The sequence below is a fragment of the Rhagoletis pomonella genome, unplaced genomic scaffold (assembly GCF_013731165.1).
Source record: "Rhagoletis pomonella isolate Grant_MI unplaced genomic scaffold, Rhpom_1.0 Rhpom_scaffold_00007, whole genome shotgun sequence".
In the NCBI taxonomy this organism is placed as follows: Eukaryota; Metazoa; Arthropoda; class Insecta; order Diptera; family Tephritidae; genus Rhagoletis; species Rhagoletis pomonella.
In genome coordinates this window covers 57,838,287-57,854,390 of record NW_023458561.1, presented here as the reverse complement: position 1 = coordinate 57,854,390, position 16,104 = coordinate 57,838,287, and the positions used below count along the sequence as shown (strand labels likewise).

General features: G+C 36.6%; 1 protein-coding gene across 1 annotated transcript; it reads right to left on the bottom strand.

Moving 5' to 3' along the window:
* Nucleotides 1-1,702: 1,702 nt before the first annotated feature.
* LOC118743164 (segmentation polarity homeobox protein engrailed) lies at nt 1,703-15,770 on the bottom strand. The gene is made up of 3 exons (XM_036475696.1): nt 13,549-15,770; nt 5,495-5,592; nt 1,703-2,173 (listed from the first exon to the last, which is right to left on the bottom strand). The coding sequence occupies exons 1-3, from the start codon at nt 15,122-15,124 to the stop codon at nt 1,925-1,927; spliced, it is 1,923 nt and encodes a 640-aa protein (XP_036331589.1). The 5' UTR covers nt 15,125-15,770; the 3' UTR covers nt 1,703-1,924.
* Between the last annotated feature and the right edge of the window lie 334 nt (nt 15,771-16,104).

Here is a 16,104-nt window from a genome sequence, read left to right as displayed (position 1 = left end):
TTTCAGTCAACATAAGCGGCCATCTGAGTTTATAATCAGCTGACTGGTGCATAAATTCGAAGGAACTGGGTAGGTGCAAATCGTTACCCGTGCGTCTTGGTACAGGTCGTTCAAAATGCGGAGCAAGCCGCGACAACCTCAATTCGTCATCACGAAATTGCACAATAATTGAAACGTTTCTACAGCACCTTTCAGCGGATTTTAAGAAAAGACTTACACGCCAACAAAATTCAATTAACCGAGGAACTAAGTCGAGAGACCATTTGCAGCGCTATATACATATATATATCAATTGGATGCCTGAAAAATGAGATCTTTTTATAGCACGTATTAGATGACATGGACTTGGATTATATGCGGTTTCATCAGAACGGTGCCACTTGTAATTTCCTGGACGCATTATCCGAGGAAACAATGAGGTAAAATGACTGCCGAGATCTTTGAGATTTTACACATTTGGACTACGTTCTCTGGGGCTACGAAAAAAGTACGATACGGTACGATGCGATTCCAGAGCTGACGAACGAAATCATACGCGTTATAGCCCGAAGTTTGTCAAAAAGTCATGAACAATTTTGATATGTACCAGAGGAGTCGTAGTGGGCATTTTACGGATACTGTATTCCATGCAGAAATGCCGTAAACTAATAAATGAAGGATATGAGAATATTGGCAGCGCCAATAGCGCCACCTATGACTCAGTGGTTGTAACAAAGCCTTAATGTATGTTGTAGAAAAAGTGTGATTCACTATAAGCAGAATATAATATGTATGTATGTACCTAACGAGCGGCACTCACTAAAATACACCTAACAATTTTTAATGAAATTTTCATAAATTTTAATTTTTTCATATAGTTTTTATTGAACATATTTCATTTTTAACGCTTTTAATTTAATTTGTATGCATTATTTTTAAATAGGATATACATAGTTGTTTATTTTTTTTACATACATATTTCTGCGCAAGTAAATGTGCATTTTAAGCCAAGTATTGCGCGTTTCCGTTTTTTTCTTGAAAGATATATTCTCTTTTTTTCAAGCTTTAAAACTAAGTATAGTAAAAACAAATATATAAATTTTTAATACAGTAAGTATGCGTTTGCTTGAATGCCTTAAAGTTTAAAGCGGCTTAAATTATTTTAATGCTACAGCGGTGCTTATGAGCTATACAAAAATACTAGATATTTAAATATTGTTTTTACAAAGTTATTACAAACAAATTATGCTAAAAAAACAAACGGAAAAAATTATAAAAAAAATTAATTTACTTAAAAACTAAGTAGCAGACAAATGCTAGAAATGCTGCTACATATAATACAATTGCAGGTAATTTCCAACGGTACCAATGGGAAGTGTGTTTGAGTGATGGAATTGAAATGAGTGCGAAAAGGTGTGTAGGTATATATGTATGTACATACATTGACGAGAGTAATACTTTTACATTAATTTGTAATTAGACGCTAGTAATAAATACAATTATTTACAATAAAAATTACAAGTAATGAAAGCAGTTATAGTGTGGGGGGGAGTAAGTGCCCCAGATGTGTGTGTGTGTGGATTGAAGTGTTTTGCTTAAAATATTGTAAGGTTGCAGCTAAAGCAGTAACTTTAATTAATATTTACAATAGGTGCAGGATAATTTATTTTAATTTTTTCACTAAATTTGCTACTTGAAATTTTTTATTTTATTTTTATTTTTATTGTTTCTCTTTAATTTTCGTTTGTTTTCCTTTTACATACTTATATCACATAACAAACTCTTCTTTAAGCTTATTTATAACATCTCTCCTAACAGGCTCCTCTTCACAACTCAACTGCTGGCTCCCGCCCGCCCCTATTTTATTGCACGCGACGTCATCATCGTACCACTCATAGCTCAGAGCATACGAAATCTTCCCCTCCGCCTCTTCACTCAACGCCTCTTACGGTATCTGCCCATTCATACGCATCTCCAATTCTTCCTCCTCTTTCGTCAGCGGCACTGTCGTATGATTGTATAGACCCTGTGCCATCAGCTGCAAGGCGAGTGGATTTTTCGAACCGGAAGATTTCTTGATTTTAGCGCGTTTATTCTGAAACCAAATCTTGATTTGCGCCTCATTCAGACCCAACTCTGAGCTCAACTGTTGGCGGCGACGTTCGGTAAGGTAACGATTCTCATTGAATTCGCGCTGCAATAAAGTAGAAAAGAAATGAAATAAAGTTAATAAATTGTAAGAATAACAACAACAAAAAAATTAGAATAGTAAATTCTAATGCTAAGCAGCAGACAAAAGCGTCAAAGAAACAACAGGCAAGGCGAATCAATTATTTGCGGTTAAGTCTCAGGGGGGGAGAGAAAGAGAGAGAACGAGAGGGAACGAGCGAGCTGGCAAGTAAGAAAAATTTAGGAAAAGGTAAGAAAAATCATAGAGCCCCGCTAGGAGTGAAAATAATATATTGACCATAGCTAATTGGAACCGGCTAAGGCAGAGAGAACAACAGGACAAGCAAGCTGAGCGTCATGGAGGCAAGAGTATGTGCACACTGTATATATCTATGCATATATATATATGTATGTATATATCTGTACTCGTAACCGCACACATGTGTCCTCATCCATTTAACTATCCTGAAGCCTCTGCTCTAACTCCAGCATTAGATTTGCCTTTTACGTGTTTTTGTTGTGGTTGCTGCATGCTAAGCACGTAATATTCTAGCATGCATGCACGTTAGGGTGGTCCTAAGTAAGTAACATCGGAATTTTAAAGCTCTCCTCACCCTAGGATTTTTCTATTTCGAAAAAATACCCCTTTATTATTTTGAAATCAAAAAATATTTAGAGGTTGCTCAAAGTTTGCTACGTATTTTATGTTGGAAAAAACAACTTTTCGTAGAAATGGTATGGAATTTTTGAAAATCAATATTTTCGATAGGAAAACTCTGGTTCACTTCAGAAGACTTCCAATAACAATACACAATTGTTTATTTAACCATTTTTTAATATTAAAGATTTTTATTCATCCCCCCATTGCATTTTCTGGTGGTTTTGGCAGACCTATAATATATAGTTACTATGAAAAAATGGTTAAATAAATTATTGGGTATTATTATTTGAAATCTCCTGAACAGAAAGAGCGTTTTCCGATCGAAAAATATTGATTTTCGAGAATTCTATACCATTTCCATGAAAAGTGGTTTCCTCCCCATATAAAATACATGGAAATCTTTGAGCGCTTTGAGCGGTATCTAACTATTTCTTTATTTAAAAAAAAAAAATAAAAAGGGTATATATTTTCGGTATAGAACAATCCCAGCGGGTGAGAGCATAAAAATTCCGACTTTACTTTTTCATATACATTTTTGGACCACCCCAATGCTCATACATACACACATACATATGTATGTAGCGTACGCACTCTGCACTGCCAGGCGCGTATTTAATTAGCTTGGCAGATAAGCCTTATTTCATTTTTCTACTACATACTCTCTGTTTTTGCTCCGCTTTGATGCGTTCTGAATGCAAGTAAAATAGGTTTAAACGATGTTTTTTTCTTCCTCCTTGTTTGCTACGCCCCACGGGTGTCGAACAGCATCTGAGTGTAAATATTTTGGAAATATGGCACGCAATAAAAATAAATATAAAATTTCGAAGGATTTTTTTTTTGAATACAAATCTCTGTTGGCGTATTGTAAGAGAAGATTTGTAGCGCATTTACTTGGGCGCGGAAGTAGAAAATTAGACATGCTTGAGAGAGTTTGTAAAAAGGATATTGTGACAATTTAGCTGAGACTATAAATTTGCGGATAGCCTTGGAAATGGCTTGAGATTTGATCAACCAAAACACAAAAAGTCAAGCATATAATGGAAATTTCGTTCATGAAGTTCTAGATATGCGATCGCATGTGAGTTTGTAGGCGAAAGGGTAAGGCTCCGGGCAATAAAAACGCGAGACAAAGATCGGTGATATAGACGTTTATCTATTTTTTAAATCAGGTCATTAATAGCTGTACCACACGCCAATATCGAGCGGTCGTCAGCGCATGAGATCACTGAAACTCGCATTGCTGGCTCGGGGACTTCGAAAAGTGGTTGGGAGAAGATACTAGTCTAGGAATAATTCCTAGAGCCGTCGGGAGAGGGGAGTCAAGGTAGTGGGTTATTAATTAACGACTTTCAGAGGGAGAGGAAATGAATACCCTTAATGCTGCGCTTATGGGAGAAAGAATTCTCAATACAAATTCTTAAGCTTGAGCTCATTTCGTCAGAGTGAGAACTGAGTCTGAGCCAAAGCTCACCTTTTATGCATGGGGCCCAGCGTCTCAACGCCCCCTAGTAGAGTGATAATAGATGTCGAATGTCTTCGACAAATTCAACGCTCAAGAACGGGTTCTCACAGTGGCGGTTTCGGCTAAAGCCTCGAGGAGCCTGGACGTTTAAGGCGTTAAATATTATTATAGTGCAATAAACAGAAGTGCAACCACTCTTCCTGGCTTTCGCCCGTCAACAAAATGCCAAATCGAGGACCTTAGCGAATGATTATACCCAACGAACCCAAATAAATGCTTAGCTTCAAAAAGCATATTGCGTGCGGATCAGTAGCTTTGAAAGCTTTGTCTTGCCGATGCCCACCGGAATTGCATAGCTGGTGAAAGTAAGAGGCTGATTGCGTTTTGGGACGTTGTGCAGCCTTCTGGGCTTATCCACGGAGGGATGTAGTGGGCATTGTGGGTAAAAAACAAAAAAAAAAAACACGCGCGTCATTTTCGGTCCGACTAGACGCTCTTATAGAACACTTTTTCCCCGATATCACTTCGTTTCGTGGGGAAGGACAATGATACCACGGTTAACTAAAGCTTTCCCACACCAGCGGGGAAGTTGCAGGTCTTCAAGTGCTCTTTCCACTTCTACTTATTAACCTGGATTTCCAGCTGCGAAAACTCAAATTTTAAATGTCAGATCCGGGGATCTTTGGGATCGACCCGGCGTTGTTCATTTGCTAGCAAAGTAGCTTCAGCCGAAAAATTAGGACGATTTTTCACGAGTTCACCGAAAGGTCGCGTAGGCGTTACGGTATCTTCCATGAAACCAACTATAAAATTGTTTTTTTTTGTAATTAACATTGGTACGGCGGCCCACAGAAGAAAAATCGGAGCTTAGGAGCCGAAGGAGCATCTTTCGTTCTTGTTTGTTTTGCGACATGGAGGCCATAGAGGCAGAGGGCTTTATATGGATCGTGAAACAAGACCTAAGGCCGGAAGAGATTACTAAGTAGTTCCAAACATTATAAAAATTGCACCTTAGAAATAAGTTTCTGGCCTGGCGCTGAACTCAATGCCAGTCTCAAGCAGAAGGTGCAACGGGAAGGCCATGGTTGGATATACATAACTCATCTGCCTTTGAATATTTGCATTTGTGTTCGCTTATACATACATACTACATTCTAGCATTCACTACTCGCTAGCGCAATAATTTTATATTTAAATTTTTATTTTTTTTTTTCATTATTTACCTTCAAACGTGCCAATTGTTCGCTGGAGAATGCAGTGCGCGGCCGTTTCTCATCATTATTTTTATCCTTTGGCTGCTTGGGGCGACGATAGCGTGGACCTGGAATGCAAAGAAGAAAAAAAAAATACTGAAATTAAAAACTCAAAGCATTGTTGCGCGCGCGCAAAACAACTTCATAATACATACTAATAAATAATGTCACAAAGGTGAAATTTAAATATTTTTCAATAGAATTCCACAAATAATTATTTATGAACGCCGCGCGCACTTCTTAGCGTTGGCTGTGTAGAAATCTCAGTGTCAAGAATAGCATTGCGTGGCACATGTCAATATGTCAGCTGTCAGGCGTTGACAGGCAAAGTCGGTTGGTTGCATGCAACAACGCGTAGGCGGCAAGTTTACACAGAAAAATTAATGCATTGAAGAAGTCAGAGGAAAATCGTAATAATAAAATTATTTTAAATAAAGGGATAATTTGCAATGGTAAAGTCTAGCTGTCAAGCAGAGGAATTTTTCTGTACAAAGACATTCGTTTGCTGTCGGCTTTGAAGCTGATTATGTACTTGATCTTATCAGCCAACAACTTCTTCCATTTATAGATACATACATACGCACTCTACCGCCCTCGGAGCAAAGTCAAATCTTAAATTTATTACCTTATATATGGCTATTAATTTTATTAATGATTTAATTAGCATACATATGTGTATGCGCGTGTGTGTGTGCAGGTGTACCTATATGTGCTCTCATCTTCAGCTTAGTTTTAGGAGCCAGACAAAAACTTGAACATAAAAGTTGCCAACCAACTTGCTGGCGACTGCATTAGCTGGCCGCTGATTTGCTTAGTTTGCAGACTAGCCAGTTGTTTTTTGTTAATTTATTTCTTCATTTTAGTTGGTACACTATTTAACATTTAGCTTGTCGCCGTGGCAGCCTAATTTGTCAGCTGTCAAAAGCGACTAAAAGTGAACTATTTAATGGCTATAAACCTGTGTATATGTACGATTGCGGCCTCATGCTGTGCCTCGCCTTGCGCCATTTTTACCCTGGTTGCCCTCTTCACTTCACTTCCCTCTCTCTCTGACGCAGCTTTAATAATATTGTTAATTAATTTTTGTGGGCTACAAAAATATTTAACTATTGCAGCAGCAGCGAAGGAAGAAGAAGCAGCTATAGCAATCGCTTTGCTGCCAGAAAAAATGACGCTGTCACATTTTTCGCCTGTACGGGTAATAATTAAATGAAACTATGGAAACACAAAAACAATAAGCGGGGGAAAAAAACATATAAACAGGTAAACTAGGAGCAGTTAATTACCGAAAAATAATGAAAATTCAAATAAAATTTTTTAATGCTATGCAAATTAAGGTGCAGCTGTATTGCTTGAGGCAAACGATGGTCCACAAAACAAAACACAAAACAACAAAATACAAACGAAAAACCAACACACAAAAGAAATGATAATAATGAAATAATATGTGTGAAATGCTTTGGGCATTTAAGGCGTTGGAGGAATTTTCGAAAAAAAAAGAAATGAAATATGGTGGAAAGCAAATGTTGCAGGTGCGGTGGTGGGCCATAATGCATACTAGTTAGTCGAAATTTATGTTAAATAAATGATGAATATTTGCTTTTAATGCCACTATTGCATTCTTGAATTCTATTTTATGACTTTTTTAAATAACTGAAAAAGTTTCTGAGCTGTTGGAGATGTTCCAAATTTTTCAGTTAAATTTTTGTAGCATTAAAATATATATTTTTTTTGTGAAATACATGTTCTGATTAAATACAAAATTTTGCAAAATGTTTGCGATTTTTCTTTCAAAAAAACACCAATAATCCTGCTAATATAATAAACGTGAAAGCTTGTGTGTGAGTGTGAGTAAGTTGTTGCTCTTTCTCGTTAAAACGGCTGAATGCATTTCAATGAAATTTGGAAATTTTGTATTATCTTATATTATATTTGTTGAAGAGAGTTGCCACATTTTTTAAAAGTTAAAACCTATTAGTAAATATGTAAGTTAAATGAAAACTTACAACAATGTGGATGTCAAAAGAAAGGCGTTCAAAATTATTTATTTGTAAATTATTTTTAAAAGGAGTGGCCACCTGTTCAAAAAGTTACAATCAATTTGATTAAAAAGTTAAATCAAATACCTTTATATGGGTGTCAAGCGTGCAGCTTTAAGAACGCTATATTTCGAAAAATATTTTTGAGTGGAGTTGCCAATTTTTAATTAATTCAAAATTAATTTAAATGAAATATTTTGGTATGAGTATCAAACGAGAGAGGTTCAAATACGCTTCATACTTTCGGGATTGTGCGAACTTTTCAGGATTTTTAAGTTTCAGCGATAAATTTAGGTCTTAACTTTCATTGCATCAATTTAAAAGAGAAAAAATCAGAAAAATGTCAGCTTATGGGCCAGTTTCTCATTGTCTGATTAACACTAATCTCCGGTCAGGGTTAACAGATGTTGGTGAAAACGGCCCTAAATATTTGATGCAAAAAAATTAAAAATTTAAATGAAAACTAAGAGGTTTTACTTAATAAAAAAAATTAAAAATAAAGTTATGTGTGTAATATATTTTGCTTTTTATTATAAAAAGAATATTGGTCTAAATATTTTTCTTTAACAAATTACCTACACTTGTTAGCAAATAAAAAAAAACGATTCTCTCTTCTCCCTCTTTTTGTTTGCATACTTATTTACTAAGCCATAGTTATTTATCGGACTTTGAAATAAAAAGGAAAAATCAACAAACAATTAAAATTGTAAAAACAAAGCATTCAAATTTGTAAGAAGTAATTTCAATTGCAAATAAAAGCTTTGTTGCCAAAGAATCGCTGCAATTAGCACCTTGAGATTTCCTGTTAGCAGCTAATCCGCGTACATAGCTCGGACTGAGCAACAACACTCTCAGCAATTAGCTACAAATATGTATGTACATAAGTGAATGATTAAGCAACGTTTGTGTGTGACTAAGCAGTTGACTGACATATTTACTCCCCTCCCAGTTAATTTTCAAAAGTCTTCCACAGTTTCAACGCTTCATCACCTCACCACTTATCTCCAGTTAACTAAATAGTATATGTATGTATGTATGTATTTGTCTTAGGCTGAGGCTGAACTTCAAACGGTAACTATGACTCAAAAACGCTCAAGACTTAAGCCTCGACCAGCAGCCGCCTCAATCAGCTACATTTCGCTTTGTTTTTTTTTTACCCCTTCTCTTTCATTTCAAACTCTCATCCTCGTTCTTTGTTTTTGTTGTTATTGTTGTTGTTCGTTGACGGTTAGTTGTTAATTTTTTGATTTGCTAATTGCAAATGACTTAATAAGCAGTCGAGTATAAATGAGCGTTAGGCGCTAGAACTCGCTTTGGAGCTTACCTGCAAGCTGAGAAATTGGAATTAATAGGCGCTTTTGCGCTAATAACAAGCCGTTTGAGGTGTGCAGCAACAACAACAACAACAACAACAGCAACAACACTAACAAAATAATACATATTAAAAAGCGTTTTTAGCCGCAATTAACAACTAAATTATGGGGTTGCCTGGGAGCAAACGGAAGTTTCAACAGCCTTAACTTCAAGTTGTTGTGGGGGGGAGGGGGGCAATGAGAAGAGTGGCATAATTTAGCATTTTAAATGAAATTAAATGATTGTTGCTGCTGCTGCAATAGCTTCATACTTGCAGTAATTTCACTTTTTCGAAAAGTGTTGATTGTTGATTGCATTAAATGTGTTGCGAATTGCGAAAAAATGGCGGCTGCTGTTAGCAATTCAATATTTATAATTGATGAGCGTGTTTTTTTTTGTTTTAGTATTTTTTTCTTGGCACTTTTGCACATTAATTTGTGTGCAAGTGCAACCTTTTATTTTTTTCTTCTTTTTTTAAGCAGCAAAGAAAATTTTAATTGTAATTTATCTCTTCGTTCAGCTGGGAATTCATGTGACCGCCAAAATGTCAGTGCGCACTCCAGAGCGTCCATCATAACCTCGTTACTGCTATTGCTGCCTTTTCTTTTTTGTGTCCCCTGATCGCTTTCTCTATATACTACTTCGTAGCTAGCAACAAATTTATCTTTTGCTCCTCATATTTCAATCAGCAGCAAATTAAAAATCAATTCCATTCCATAAAAATGCACTTAACTCATCAATTAACAGCCGAAAAAGTAGGCAATGCATATATATCTACAAATATACATAAATATGTACGTGCATACATACAGACATACATACATACATACATACATATATGTGCGTACGCTTATTAAATGTGATTTGTGTGTGAAGAAAGCAATATTGCTTGTTGTGTGTGGGATTTTATAGAAAGTACTCTAAAATTAAAAGAGGTTCCTCAGCTTATTAATATATACATACATATGTATGCATGTAACATGTGTATGTATGTTTGTGTGTAGAATGTGCTGCTTTATAAAGATCTCCCTACAATAAAGAGATAATACATATTTCGCCTAGTTTCGCCTCTACTCCAATGGCTAACACGTGGCGACCTTCGACGTGCACTTTTTTCATTTCCCCCTTTTTTATCATTTCAGAGCTTGTTTACAACATAAATGTTGCATTATCTGTCAATCCAGCAGCACTAGGGCGCATCAATCGCCACTGAATTCTAAAATGTGGCCTAAGTTATCAAAAAAAAGGAAGCCAGAGGAAAGCGGATTGTTCAGACAAAATTTAATATTTTGTGCCATATCAGGAAAATACTGGAATAATGAATTAAAATAAAAAAAAAATTTTAATTAAATATATGTACATATAATAAGAACACAAAAACTAAAGCAACATCAAATAAAATCAAATTTAAAAATCGAAAAAAAAACAAAATGAAAATAATTGAAAATATACAGTAAAAGATAACATAAATTAAATTTACACAATTATATTTTAATTAAAACTATTAAGTTCTAACAATTATTCAAATTCGTTTCACTTAGAAATTTTCATTACATAAAATATCTTTAATTTACCTATACCCATGCATAATTCCTAAGCAAAAAACCAAAAAATCGTTATTTTAAAAATAAGTGTTTTCAAATATTTAGAACACAAAAAGATAAAAAAATAGAAAATAATAAAAAATTTGAGTCATACGTTTTTAGAAATTCATTACAATAAAAATAGTCAATTAATACAAATTTGAAATTTAGGAAAATTCAAAAAAGCTAAAAGTTCTGATTTAAGATAAAGTCAGTCCTTTTTCAACAATTTGAAATTGTAGTAAATAAAAGCAGTGCGTGGAAAATATTTTAAAATTGACAATTATGTAAATTAAAATTACAATGCATATAAATGTATATTTAATTTAGAAATAAATATCTAATGAAAAATATATACATATCTATTTAATTTAAAAAATCTTAAACTTCAATTTAACAAAAACTGTCCAGTTTAATAAAATTTTTCGTGATTTCAAAAAACAAAAGTTATGAAAACATAATAAAACAAAACAAAATAGAAAAACAAAGAAAAAATATTAAAGTTGTAAAAATTATAAAACCCACAAACAAGAAAATATTTCAAATGCTTCAAAAATTAAAACTGTAAATATAGTTTTAAACTTTGTATAATATAAAAATATAATTTAAGAAAGTAAAGACGTAAAATGAATTGAAATTAAAAAACAAAACTATCAAAACTAAAGCAAAGACTAGAAAATTAAATTCAAACAAATTTAAATAAATTACGAACCAAAAATATTATTATTGTTAATTTGGTGAAATAAAAAATTATAATCGTAAAATTCAAAAACAAAGGGTCTTATGAAAAAGAAACTGAGCAATTGGTTTTTCTAAAAATTTCAGAGGTTTTACTTAAATTTAGTTGAACAAATCGAGTAAAAGTTCTGAAATTTTAAGAAAAAGCATCTGCTTAGGTTTTATTCATACGGCCGTGTAGTTTTAGTAGAAATTGAGGTGAGAAAAATATATAAAAAATCACAACGAAAAATTGTAGATACTAATTATCTACTTTAAACAAAATTTACAATTTTTGAAAAGAGAAAAATTAGGGTTTATAAATTTTAATTGCTTCCAATTGATTTACGTTTTTTTTTTATTAGAACTTATCTTAACAGTTTTTTTGTTGTTAAAATTTCAATCTCTAAGGCGGGCATTAATTCCTTAGTATTCCTGCAGTTTTGAAGAAGAAACGTTGCATTTCATTAAACTAACTTTAAAATCTTTTGTTGTTGGTTTTTTTTAATTGCTATTAGGTAATACATACATACAATCGCTTCTTACCAAACGTTTTTGGAATCAAAAAAAAAAAAAACAAACATATCAAAAAATTTAAAAGTCGCTTCACTATAATGTTAGCGTTGCTGCTCCAATATATTTGAATAACTCGCTGTTAAAGACTTTTAATCTACAAATAAATAAAAACGCTTAAATCTCCAAACTAGCGTCGCTTTCTAGGTTAAGGATATTATTTGGGAGGAAATCACATACTAAACTAAAAAACTTAAATAAACTTTATTTATTTATTTTTTTTTATGCGTGAAAAGTCTACACATTTTTCCAAACTATATTTTAATAAAAAATAAAATAAAATAAAAAGTAAATAAATGATCGTAAAAAAATTTCGACAAATTATTTTAGTTTTAATTAAGAAAATCACCCGAGAAAAATTTTGAACTTTAAGTTGACCATTTTCCCCCTAAATATTAGTTTTTCGCCTACAGTTATGCCTCAAAATTGAATAATCATTGAGATTGTCGCTTATAAAGCAAATGTTGATCCCACCAAGTTTAGTAGATACAATTAAAAAAAAATTAAAATTGGGTAATTATCAAATCTAAACTAAAATAACGCAGCAAAATAAAAAACAGCAAGTAAACCGACGAAAGTCCTATAATTTGTGTTTTTAAATTAATTTTTTTATTTTTTCCAAAATTTGTTTTCTTGGAAATAAATTTATAAAATTTTTGGAAAGAAATTTTTTTTTTTAAATAATAATTTTTTGTATCAATATGTTTTTAGTTTTCCTTTATTTTATTCTTATCCATAATTATTTTTGAAAAACTTTTTTTAGAAAAAGTTTTAAAAAAAAATTATTTTTTTGGAAAGTTGGCAGCCTTTACCTAAAAATTTCAATAAAACCTAAAACGTGTCTAAAGTGTTTTGGAAATTTGATATTTTTTCTTATGTGTAGATACATACGTGAAAATTAAATCTGAATCCGCATGCAATTATTTATACAACAAAAATAAAAACAGCAAGTAAGCCCATACAATTTTTCCACTTTTTTTAAATTTATTTGTTGACCATCACGTCTTCTCTTTGAAATGCCGTTATTGTTATCAGCAGCCATTTTTTTCACTTCCCTATGCTGCATACATACATACGCACATACATACAAGCCTATACATTTAGGTATGTACTTATATCAATTCAATTTCATTGCCTTCATTGTCAACATAAAATTGTCACATAGCGGTTTAGCATCAAAGGAAGATTTACAGACGCACAAACATACATACATATTAAAATGTATCTATAGATATACATCAACTCCCCGGCAATGTAAACATTGATACTTCCACACAGCATGTGGGCGCACTTTGAAATCGAAGGATATGCCGCCAATCGTCACTATGTGCGGCGAGTCCTTCGATTTCGATATTTTTTCTTTCTTTTGGAGGACATTAACTGTATTTTAGGTCGCTTTGTTTGACCTTGTATAATGTCATGTCATACATACATACATAAATGTACAATTGGCTGCAATTGGAGACACGCTTCGAGGGTTACTCGCAGTAAGAATGTGCAATTAAATGCAATGGAGAGAAGAAAGAGAATTTTCTTATTGCAAAATGGCTACTGCGAGCGCGGCAAACTGTTGGTGGTCCAAATTGAAAAAAAAAAATGTATTCTACTTTTTCTCGACTGCCCTTGAAATTCTACTATTTTAGAAAGTATTAAGCACAAATATTTCTTACGAATGCCTTCTCTTCAATTACTTAGAGATACAATTATCAAGAGTCTACTCTCCTAATCTATGCCAAAAATGCTTTAAACTCACACTCACCCGAACTGGGTCGATCGCTGTAGCGCGTACAGTACACCCACGCTGGCCACATTTCACTCTTGCCGCCCTCGGTTGTGGTGGAGCCCGTTTCGGAGCGCGTATCATCCGAGGACTCCATGCCCGAGTCACGGCTGACAGCCGACGGTGGCGGTATAGGCTGGGGACTGCTGCTTTTGCTGGGCAGGCGGCTGGTGGGTGAACAATTTAGCGAACTGCCCGCCGACGTGGACGATGAGGCTGAGGAGGATGTGCACGACGCATTGGAAGCAGGTGGCGGACTGGCAATACTTGACGCGCTTGTCGCGGAGGAGGCGCTGGAGCACGCTGGTGCCGCCACAGTTTGGCCTATTTGCGAGACCGCTTTGCAGAGCGAACCCAAAGCAGACTTTTCCATTGCGGCACCTACCGTGCCGACGGCAGCTGGTGAAAGCTCTGCTGTGCCAATCGTACCATTTTCGTTGCACTTCACACCAACCGGTGGCAGCACGCCACTGCGTCGCATGCGACTGTTGACGATCTCCTCGTGTATGCGTGGATAGGCGGCGGGATTGAAGCAATTCAAAAAGTTGGCGCGCTCCAACATCATAGCGGCGGTGGCAGCGGCGGCAGCTGCCTGCTGCTGTCGACTCAGCTCCAGCAGGTCGACACGCGTGAAGGCGGAGGGTGTGGCAGAGCGCGCGGCATCGAAGGGCCTGAAAATGCTATTTGTATGCAAGTGCGCTTGCTTGGGCGCCGCTGTGCTCTGCATGTGCGGGCCGTTGGAACTGCGGCTGCCCGGCTCGCTGCCGCCAAAGCGATCGCTAAGTATATTCGAGATCGAAAAGGCGAGTGTTGGCTTGGCGGATTGCTGATGTGCGGGTGGTGGCGTGCGTTGATGCACGCCGCTAGGCGCATCATCTACATCATCCACATCGATATCGTCCTCTTCATCGTCCTCGCCTTCCTCTTCCGCATCCTCATCTTCTGTGGTGTGGCCGCGTGCTTGTGCGCTGCTGCTAGGCGTCGCCGTTTCGGCATCCACATGAAAACTATCACCCATGATGGAGTCACTCTCCTCTTCCTTGATCGTCATTGTGGAGGCAGGTGTGGATGAGGGCGTGGAGGAGCCGCCTGGTGAGGCGACCAACCGCTGGTGCAGTGAGGCGGCATGGTTGGCGGCGGCCAACGCAGTGGCCGCATCAAAGCCGCCAGGATGATGATGGAAGGCGGCGACATTGACCAGCTGTTGTTGATGCAGCTGCTGCAGTTGTTGTAGGTGATGCAAATGTTGGAGCTGCTGGTGTTGATGATAGAGTGTGGCAGCGGCGGCTGCATTGGTGGCGACTGCCGACACAGGATGTGGCAGCATTGCGGCGGTGGCAGGCGCGGCGGCTATGTGTGGTGGAGGTGGCGGTGGCGGATGTGGATGTAGGCTCATGTCCAGCACGGTATTGGCTGTGGGGCTGAGGCTATATTGCGAGTGGTGTGATTGCTGCTGCTGCTGCTGGTGCTGCTGTAGGCGGTGCTGGTGTGGCGATTGCGGTAGGCCAGGCGGACTTGGTGCAGATTGCGGACTGCAGCGATCCTCTAGGGCCATTGGTAGTGCCGTGGCGATTTTGGTTGCACGTACGTTGACGTGGCAGGAACGCGGGTGAGGGATTTCACAACTTTTTGAATATTTGAAAATTAAGTTTTTGCATTTACTTTGTAGGATTCAAAAATTGTCACACTTGCATGAAATAAATCAGTGTATTCACAAAATTTTCTAAATAATTTTTTTTCTCAATTTTGTTTATTTAAATTGTTAATATTCCTGCTTTCTTTTTACTCGCGCACTTGTCACTTGTAACACTTGATTTTTTTTTTGGTTTTGTTTTTGCCTCGCGCAATTCCGTAGGCGTTCACGTTTTCTGTTGAAGTTCAATTCGCTTCTAGTCAAAACACTTGTTTCTTAGCCAAAGAAGAAAACACGTTTGCTACTCCGTTTTGTTTTTTTGTTCTACTTGCATCGCTGCTTCTTCTTTACTTGCTTGCTTGTTTGCTTTCTTTGCTTTACTACACACGACTGCGACGCACACGTCTGTTCACGGCGAACGCATCGAGTAAATTAACTAATCACAGTTGCTTATCGTCCCAATGAAGCGACAACTCCAGCACAAACTATGACGACTTCAACAACGCTGAGCGACAGTCACAGCCAGTCACACAGATTGAACTGTTAAGCCTGTCAAACGGGCTGCCTAGCAAGCAGGCCAGCAGGCAGGCAGGCCGTCGACCAATATTCCTGCACTCTCGCTCACAAGGCGAGTGAGCACGCACGCAGCGCCAATGTCAACGCTAAATGTGTGAGAGCGAGCGAGTGCGCCAATCTGCTGGCGCTGCACACAATTGGAGGCTGAGTTGTGGTGGTTGGTGGTTGCTTGCGCGCGCCACAGCCAAGTGTATGTTTGTTTGTGTCTGCGCTGCGAAGGCGGATGATTTGACTGACAAGCCGTGCGACTGATTGGCTTGTGCACCGTGTGTTTGTTGTTGTGCTTGTTTTTTTTTTTGCTAATGCTGCTCCTGCTCCTGCAATTG

What these genes read in the sequence shown, in the direction of transcription:
- LOC118743164 (XM_036475696.1), bottom strand. Translation starts at nt 15,124, where the DNA reads ATGGCCCTAGAGGATCGCTGCAGTCCGCAATCTGCACCAAGTCCGCCT. An exon ending in CAGCGATCGACCCAGTTCGG is followed by an intron (nt 5,593 to 13,548) that starts GTGAGTGTGAGT and finishes TTTGCATTCCAG; the next exon opens with GTCCACGCTATCGTCGCCCC. An exon ending in AACAATTGGCACGTTTGAAG is followed by an intron (nt 2,174 to 5,494) that starts GTAAATAATGAA and finishes ACTTTATTGCAG; the next exon opens with CGCGAATTCAATGAGAATCG.